Below are 9,854 nucleotides of genomic sequence, written 5' to 3'. Positions count from 1 at the left end.
CTTACGCAACAGCCTGAAGTCTTCTTTGCTTTGTATCTCAGGTTATTGTCCTTTTTCATCAACCAATTCAATCAATATGGATATTTTTTGCCTGGTTAACCAGGTGATTTACCGGCGCGTGCGATGGCGGGCGTCATGGACCAGTACTGAACAAACAAAGGAGGAGCCCACGCCATTTTTTGCAAACTGAATGAACGGTGCTTATATCAAGAAAACAGCTACAGTCTACAGATACATAAAGGCTTCCAGTTTTCCACGGTAAATCTTAATAAGTTAATACAACTGATGTGAAAAATGAACAACAAAGAAGCACATCGTAGAGCTCAGCATCTGTGGAAACAAGCCATGATGTTCAGATGTTGTCTTCCCTGGTCACCAACCGGCAACCGTGCAGGGAGCGGTTCCTTCTTGCCTGCCGGGAAGATTGCTGCTTGTTGAGTCGCCGCCGCCGATTCCTCTCAGGATCTCGTGGGCATGGCCGAACTGTTGTAATCGGTAGTCGGTACCCAACTCTGTCTATCACTGGCTCTGTACACGGCGCCGCAGAGCGCCGACGGCTCTCTTCCAGCGCGACAGTCTTCCCGCACGCCGGCGGTAGCGCCGGCGGTGAGGGAAATCCGGGTAGGTCTAGGGCAACTAATCCAGAATAAACGAACCAGCCCTTATCAGGCTTTATAGTGCACATCTCCTCGTCTATTTGTTTCGGTGGCAAACATTCATTGGACCGGTGACTGGTTTGCATTTCTTGTTTCCTACCTTCTTTATCATCAAACTTAACGCCCATGCCATCACTGGGTTACAACTGAAAATCAGGTTACAATTGCTTCCAAATGACAACCGTGTCCTAGGAACAACTGAAACTAGGTTCATAGTTTTTCCAAAGAGCTAAACACAAGCTATATCTATTACCAGGCAATGCAACTCAAGAGAGCACTTGTATTTAATAGAGTAAACAGCAGAGCCCAATTTTTCATGAGAGGCCAACATACCAAACAAGAAATACATTTTTATACCTAGTCATTATATGCAGGTCAGAACACAATTTATATCAGAAGTAACGATCAACCACACCACCCACAAATTTCTGAAAATGGCAAAATTCAAACCATGGCTGTAGCTTAACGAATTTGTGTGTTAAACGAAATACTGTGTGCCCCTAAAGTTTTGGCTGCCTGTCCAGACAGACATGTGATGGAAGTGGAAAATGTCTCAACTTATCAATAGAAAGGCCAGAATTCAGCTTTGGTAAAAAAATTGTCATAGATATTGCATGACAAGAGTAAACTGGAAGATCAATGCTTCATTGAATGTTAACAATATCACTTAAATCCCTATAAGTTCATTTTTCTCATTCCACTTTCCAATTGTTTGGATATCTCATTTCTTGCCTCCACCTTCTTGTTGTGGACTCAACTTAAACAACTAACAGATCAAGGGGTGAAAGGAAAAAAAATGTCAATGCCCTTGGTTACAGTGGCAGTTACTTGCTAAGAAAGATGCATGTCTCAGAAACAAAATAAACTATAGGCATGGCTGTGCTGTGCCAAAGTTATTTGCCATCCAGTCCACTGAAAAATCAAATTACTACTCTACATGACTTAATATGGTCAGCTTGGCGAGCAAAGCATTGGAGGTTGTCGTTCTGGACATCTTTGCCAAGAATGGATAGAAACAATAATAGATTTTGCACATATGATTTTTCTTCCGTTTGTGTTTGCTCTTTCCCTTATTTTGATAATCAGCAATTGAGTTGAAAACTTTGTAAGAATTGGATGTAGAGGCCAGAACTATTCCTTTTTTTTCCTTAAAAACATGACTTCATAACAACAGAAATCTTTTTTTTTCATGAAAAGGTCAAGATGTCCAACAAAGATGCCAGATATTCATGCATAGTCTACTGATACACTATCCTGACATTTAGTTCAGCACATATTTCATATATCAAGATGACTCTTCATACAATCCAAAACTAAGAAACACCAACCATGATGATTATACACATTTATGTGAAATATAGGTTTATGAATGTGTATGCCTTTTAACATTCACTAGGAGATTGTGCTTGTAGAGTGACTTTTAGCATTTCCATGTAGGTTCCTCGAAAGGTGATGTGCTACTGATGTGCTTTGGTAACAAAAAATCAGCAGGGCACCTCAAAAGACAAAAGGCTTTGCAACTAGATATGATAAAAGAACTAAGATTAGAGATTAATAATTCTATCAACCAAAAGTTTAAAACATCTTCATTTACCACCGTTCCCTTGGTCTGCCATCAGGAAATACAGGAACAGGTGCTCTGCCATTGGCAGAACCATCAGCATTTTTCATAGCAACCTTGACTTCTTGTGGACTTGAGTAATCATCTCCAAAGTCTGGCGGCGCGTCATCATTCTCACCAAACCAGCCATCACCCCACTGGTAGTCAGCATCCGATTTGCCACCAGAAAGTTCACTTATCAAATCTTCCATATCAGAGAGTCCCTCATCTTCATCACATTCCTCGTCACTTCCTTCGTCCGACAGTTGCAGCGATCCATTGATTCCCTCACCCTCCTCGCCAATCCTAGCTGTGCCTCTTCTTGGGAAGCGTGGTACAGCCACAAGAGCCCTCATTTTCTCCTTAAGCAGCACCAGCTTGTTCTTCTCAACCAGCTGCGAGTCCTTGTATGCCTCACGGAGGAAAACCGAGTCCCTATCCCCTTTGAACGATACATAAAACATGTCCGGGTGACGAATGATCATGCCCCGCAGGGATTGCGAGAACCTGAACTCCTCCCTGAAGTGTGTCAGGTGGTCCACCAATGTGCGCTTCTCCACTGTTAAGCTAAGAATTTCATGAACCACTCCACGAGCGTGCTTCTCCTTCTCAGCCGACCCGGACCGCAGGTGCGAGAAGTCAGCATATGGTGAAATGTACGGCATCTCCTTGAACTGTGCAATCCTCCTGGCCTCTCCCCGTGTCAATTTGAGCCCCTTGGGGAGCCTCACACGGTTGAACTTGAGTGGGCGGTCGATGATCAGATTCCTCTCCTCGGCTTCCCTCACCCGATTCTCCTCCTCGGCGAGCTCCGCGGCGGATACCGCGAGCTCGGGGTCCCAATGCGTGAGCTCCAGCGCCGGGCCTCGGTCCATCCGGACGATACGGAAATACTGCGGGTACCTGAGGCAGATGGTGTCGCGGAACTCGGGCGGGAGGCCGAGGTCGTGCTTGAGGTGCGCGATCTTCTCGATCAGGATGCGCTTCTCCTGCGACATCATGAGGAGCTTGCGGAGCTTGGCGACGGCGAGGCCCTCGGACTCGTTCTTGAGGCGGAGGTCGTCGAGGTAGAGGCGCTCGGCACGCGGCGTGAGGCGGAACCTGAGCGAGTAGACGCCCTCCTCGACGATGTCGAAGACTCCCGGGAAGCGCTTGAGGAGCGCGATGAGGCGGCGCTTGCGGGTGAGGCCGAGGTCCCGGCGGAAGCGGCCCAGGTCGCGGAGGCTCATCACGCGGTCGGGCTGCGCCACCAGGATGTTGCGGAGCTTGAGCACCAGCTTCAGCTTCTTGTCCCGCTGGATCACGTTGTCGAACGGCACCTCCTTGCGGCGCTTCACGGCGGCCTGCGCCACCGCCGCCGCCGAGCGCCGCGGGCGGAGGCGCAGCGGGAACGGCGGCGGCGGCGGCGGGCGCAGCGGGAGCGAGGCGCCGAGGAAGAGGGACTTGGGAACCGCCGGGTGGAGCGCGGCGGGCAAGGAGGGGAAGGGGAGAAGCAGCTTGGCGTCCATTTCCGCCGAGGGGTTGCTCACCGTCGCCGCATCGGGGGAGTCGTTGGCTGGTAGGGATAAACCTCTGTTCCCCTCGATGGGTTTGGATCTGGATATTTTTTGGTGGGTTCAGCTCTGGACGGCGATATTTCGTGGAGGCTGTGGTTGGGCTCGGCCTTTGCTAGGCCCAACCAAGTATTTGGGCCTCCCTTTAGGTCACTGTCATGGGCCCGGCCCGGTTTATGCTTTCCCTCTTGTGTTTGCTGGAGCGAAAATGTCTACGGCCTTCAGGATTTCTATTGACTGGGAAGGCACGTGATTGATCACATGCTTGAACACTGCAGTACGGTGATTTGTGATAGAAAATGACTCTTAAACTCTCAGGTCACCGAACACCACAGTAGCTAGTTCTTGAAAATTTAAATGGGATGATGCACATGATATCTACAAATACGTAGCGACCGTGCATGAACTTGCCGGATCTCGCACTTCAAAAATTTCCGTCTGCCAATAGTGGGTAAGCGGGAAGCATCCCGGGCGAAATAAAGGCCACAAATTCAGGATGCAAACCGATAAGACCGGCCGGCGACGGCGACCGAACCGAGAACGAGAAGGTGGTATGGCCATGTTCTTATCATCATTATCCGTACTTTTTAGCTTGTTTTTCTAGTTGGAACAATGTTTTTCTCTCACAACAAATTAATTGGAACAGGTCACATGCTAATGCTAGGCGACTAGTACAAGTCATCTTTCCACTTGCCAGGAGAGTTCTTTCGGAACTATTTTTCTAAGAAGGAAACAATTTATTTTGGAACATTTTCTTTTACTTCGAAACAAAACGATCCAATTGGGAAAACTTTTATATCTTCTGATGTTACTAGCAACTAGAATAATAATAATAAATGTTTCGCAGTATATAGATCATCTATGACTTGTTTGGACCAGCGGGGCTTATGGCAGCTCAAATTTTTACACAGTTCCTAAGCTACAGGCGCCTGAATCTCAGGCGGCTGCTCTGCATGCCTCAACTAACCCAAGGAGGAGGAGGATTCAAGAAAGATGAAGACATGCACTAGTAATCTCGTGGCAGTCCTGTGATGTCTGAGAAGAAGAGAGATTTCAGGTGTCATTTAACAAATCCTAAATTTTTATTACATAACTAGGAGTAGCTGGCTCTCCTCTCGATCTCCTCCCAAACATACGCAACAGACCATTTGGAGTCGTCGTATGTGTTTGACGTTACGACTAGGACGTACAAGTACAGCATCTCGCCGGTGGATCCTTTCCGTTTCCAGGCTCCGGGCTCCCGAGTGGCCGAAAATGGGCAATGGATTTTATTTATTTATTTATGAAACAGGAGGGCAATGGGAACTTGGAAACTGCAATGCTGCAGCTTTTAATTTACTTACCACACTGCATTCGCTCGCCGACGCGAAACGAGACAACCGCTACCGTCTGAATGGTTTCCAAATAGCTATTCGAGGAAGAATTTTATTAACTATTAAGGAGAGAGATCAAATAGTTAGCGACTTTCAAATAACTGTTAGAATTGATCTCATCCGTCTTGACCCAACGGTTGAGACGGACCCCTTGACCGCGTCCTGATCGGGGACATCCAGCCATTTAGTGGCTAGTGGGCCCCCGTCGCACAGTGCCTATAAAGAGGAGGTGGGGCAAACGGCTCTGGGTACGAGGTTCGCCACCACCACATCCCACTGTCCTAACCCTAATCCGATCCAGAGGGTAGCACTGCCAGCGGCGGGAAGCACCACTGCCTCCACCACCACCACCGGTCTTCACACCTACACCAAACGTCGCTGCCTAGCGTAGATCTTCATCGACGAACCAGTGAAGGCAGGGAGCTCCTCCGACGGTCAGATGCTTCTACATCTCTCTCTCTCTGTCTCCTACCCCGAAGCAAACTCATGATTCAACAGGAAAGAACTAACCCACTGGATCCACACCTAGACGATCCAAAGTATATTACAATGGTATCGGAGCAGGTTCTCTAGTATGTGGATCTGGATCGGGGCAAAGAAAAAAAGAAAGAAAAAGAAACGAACTTCGGTTCGGAGAAAATGAAACCCTAAAGAAATTGGACGGTCCGGGGAAGTTTTCCCCACCGCCGTCAATACCGCCTCACGCGGGATGGAGCACCCGCCGCCGGTTTGCTGACGCGCGGGAAGAGATGAGCTAGATCCGATTCGGATTGAAAGAAAAGGAATACAAAGGGTCCATCGAACCCTAAACCCTAATCGGGTAAAGAAAAGGGAAAAGAAGGGGTCTTGATTTCGAAAAGTACTCGAACCCTAACCCTAACCCGTCGGGGAAGAAGAACATTGCCCATCCCAAAACCCTAACCCTAATTTTTACCCCATCCCCAAATCGGATAAATCCCAGAAGAAAGAATGGGGACAAAGAGGAGGATGGGACTTACCTGAGCTTCCTCCGACGCTGTCGCAACCGCCACCGCGCGGGGAAGTGGAACAGCGCCGACCGTCGCGGCCACACCTCGGGCTCGGCGGTAAAGGGCACCACCACCAGACCACTCGACGGCGGCACGTCCACCTCGCGGTGGGCGCGCGCACCGGTGAGGGGACTGGCGGCGGCACTGCCACCGACTCCTCCTCCGATCGGCCATTAGGCCACTGCTGCTCCTCTGAGTGCGGCACGAGAGAGAAAGGAGGAGGGAAAGAAAATAGACGGGGGAGCCGCTGCTGGGATCACTCCGGGCGGCGTCTTCCTCACCAGCGAGGACAGCAGCCCCGACCGGCACCGACGGCAACCACGGCTACCGCGGCTGTCGCGTGAGGCGTGCGAGAGAGAAGGGGAACAGAGGAAATGGTGTTTAGGGTTTTAGGGGTGCGGCGGCAGGGACGTTTTGGTTCGCCCGACTCGGCCGGATGGCCGTTGGATTTGATCCGACGGCGATGAGTCACTGGGCCAAATGAGGCCTAGGCGGGGCGCGCAGCCACGGCGCTTTGCCGGCCCAGGCCCACGTTGCAGCCTGGGTGGCAGCGCGCGCGCGAGGAAACAAGGCCGGACCGGTTTTTGCTGCTGGGCCGGGAAGACAGTGAACAAATGAGTCTATTTCTCTTTCCTTTTCTAGTAAAATGTTATTTCCTGGAATATGATTAATGGCTCAAGAAAAAAAATAGAAAAGAGAATTTTTCCTGTGGATAAAATTCAAGAAAAGTAAGTCAGGCCGTATCTCCGGTTGGGCCGAATGCACAGTGGTGATTGAGAATTATTTTATTATTTTCAGAAGCAAATTTCGATGATTTCATTCAAAGAGTGATTTAAAATCTCTGATAATTATTGCACCAATGTGTTAGAATTTTCAGAGAGTAGAAAAGTACAGTAAAATGCTTCTGAAAATTAGAAAAGAAATTTTGTCAATTTTTGCTGCAAAGTTAAAGATGTTGTCTTCTAATTTGAAGAGCAGTTATAGTTATTCAGTAAATGATAAAAAGTTTATCCTCCAGTTAAAATTAGAATCAGCTGGAAAATTTTAATTGGAGGAATAGTTGGTTGATAGTTAAGATAAATTATAATATTGTTATTTTCTGACCAACGTTGATGATAACAATATTATAAGTTTATTTATGAGTTTAAGTTTAAAGTTAAATTATGGTATTGTTATTTTCTGACCAACGTTGATGATAACAATATTATAATTCTATGAGTTTTATGTTTAAAGTTTAAACCTCTGATGAATTTTGCATCAAAGTGACCAATTTTCAGAGAATAGATAAAGTTCAAGGAATGCTCTTAAACTAGATAAATGTATTTTCATGTTTCCGCTGCAATGAAATTGATTGTCTTGTAATTAAATTCGAACCAACGGGAGAATTTAATTTTGAGGAGCAGTTCTATGTTTACAAGATTATTGAATTTCTATATGTTAATTCCATTTCTGCCCAACGGTGATGTGGAATTAATGTAGAAGAATGATGTTTTATTCTATTTCTGCCCAACGGTGATATAGAATAGAACATAAAGTTTTCAAAGTTTAATGAGCATTATTGTTGAATATTTTTCAGACAAAAGACCTACATGCTTTCATTCTTGAAGGCAGAAAGAGAAATGAGCTGGGTACTTGTGACTCAGATGATGAAATGCCTAAGGGCAAGTTATGTATGAAAGAATGCCATTGGTTAAGGGACTGTGTTCTCTTTAAAGAATGGCTTCAAAAGAAAAGAATTCTAGGATATTGATCCAAGAAAAAAAAAGTAGATCAATGAGAGTCTTCATTGAGAAATGTCTTTTATGTACTCTCTATGGAGAAGAATTTATTTTTAGTTTCACTTATGAGAGTTGTAAAAGTCATATACATTAAACATGTGTGTTAAAAGAATATTCGGATTTATTTCTGAATTTGATGATTGAACACGAGCCAATCCTGGCAATTATGTCCGTTCAAAGGAATATCTCGCATGGCGGGAAAAAGTTTGTGATAGTACCTGCATGGCGGGAAAAGTTTGAGAAAATACCCGCATGGCGGGGTAAAGTTGGCATAGTACATATGTTGTGACAGAACCGACCAATTATACGAAATTAAGTAAGAAAATCATCCACCAAAGCAGACAATTGAGCAAACTTAAGCCCGTATAACCCGGTAGTCCGTGAAATCACGAAGGATTTCAAACCAACTCGTGTCCCAGCCATGATCGTAATAAGTTTAGCGGTCACCATCACATATTACATAAAAGTTCGCAATCTCAGATACATCAGAGTTTAAACATAGTTATTACAAACCAGTTCGAATAAAAGTAGCGGAAGTCATTTGTTCAAACCACACACACACTCACGCGGAGTTTAAATATAGTGCCAGCGAATGATCATCTCCAACAAAAGCATCAGATGAGACGTAAGGAATGACCATGCCCATGGTCCTAAGCATCACCCATCGCAGGATAAAGGTAGTTGATACAGTAGCCGTAATACATCTGCCCATCTGCAACAAGTGGGAATAAAACCCTGAGTACGAGAAGGTACTCAGCCAGACTTACCCGATATAACCGAAAATAAATGACACCAAGGATTATGAAGGGCTTTATAGTAGGGTAGCTGACTCATTTGCAAAAAAAAAGCATTTTTAGCATTTCAAGAACCTTTCTAAAAGCATTATTGCCAAGTTAATTATTATTAACCTGTCAACTAGATTTGCACCTATACTAGAGTAAACATGTAATTAAGCAGATAATGATAACTAATGATCATTAAACAACTTCCATACTGTCATATTCATTATAACTGTCCAAGTGTTCCATAACATTTACTACGATGAAGTAACTCAAGTCAAGTGCTCACTATCCAGGAGCGATGGCGATTCGAATCGATTCCTAACCAGCTGGTGATTTGTTCCTTACACAAACCTCACTTACCCGCTAAAGTGAGATATTGATCACCGAGTCAACTTTCCAGGAATCTCAAGTTTGCCAGGAACCACATGTACCCGGGGGTCGACCGACTGCACTTTGGTCTTATCATCCCGCCCCCGTGTCCTACCACACCTGCTCCGGTACAGTGCGTTGCGGGCAATCTACTCGGCCCGAAAAATCTCCCAGCTTCGCGGTCGGAAGGTACTTTATCCGGCCAGCTAAATGTAAGGCATGCGTTCAACATGACTCGAGGCCCAACAACGGTCGGTCCTTAATCGACACAGACGGAAAGCACTACAGTCCAAAACTCTGCAAGTCTCCGTCCGGTCTTAACTTCATTTAACACTTAGTTATACCATGGCTTCATAGTCATCCAAGCAGATCCAGGTAACCACCTATAGCTCACAGGTGACAGGAAATCACCTGACTTCTACCGGTCTAAGCCAGCTAAGCATTGACTCGACTACGGATACCAGGGTAACAAGGATATAGTATAACAAAGGTAAGCAAGGTATAATGCAGCAACGGTTGCAAACAACTCTTGAACGTAATGCATTACTTTAAAGTAAAGTATTTAATTAAATCATTGCAAACCGGGAGAAAAAATGCTCCGGGGCTTGCCTCTCTCGAAGGAGCTCGGACGGTGATCGGGGCACTCCGGAAGTTCCTCAACGTCCTCCTCGTCGGCTTCTGGCACTTCCTGCTGCTGCAACCTCGAGCTGCTCCT

The 9,854-nt window shown here is 46.1% G+C and overlaps 1 protein-coding gene across 1 annotated transcript; it reads right to left on the bottom strand.

The window, feature by feature from the left end:
- Positions 1-960: 960 nt before the first annotated feature.
- On the bottom strand, positions 961-3,825 carry LOC136517585 (protein WHAT'S THIS FACTOR 1, chloroplastic-like). Its single transcript, XM_066511192.1, has one exon. It carries the CDS (start codon positions 3,762-3,764, stop codon positions 2,247-2,249), a length of 1,518 nt encoding a protein of 505 aa, XP_066367289.1. The 5' UTR covers positions 3,765-3,825; the 3' UTR covers positions 961-2,246.
- Positions 3,826-9,854: the final 6,029 nt, after the last annotated feature.

The sequence above is a fragment of the Miscanthus floridulus genome, chromosome 17 (assembly GCF_019320115.1).
Source record: "Miscanthus floridulus cultivar M001 chromosome 17, ASM1932011v1, whole genome shotgun sequence".
Lineage (NCBI taxonomy): Eukaryota > Viridiplantae > Streptophyta > Magnoliopsida > Poales > Poaceae > Miscanthus > Miscanthus floridulus.
The sequence above is the reverse complement of the archived record's forward strand: the minus strand, read 5'-3'. Positions and strand labels throughout refer to the sequence as shown.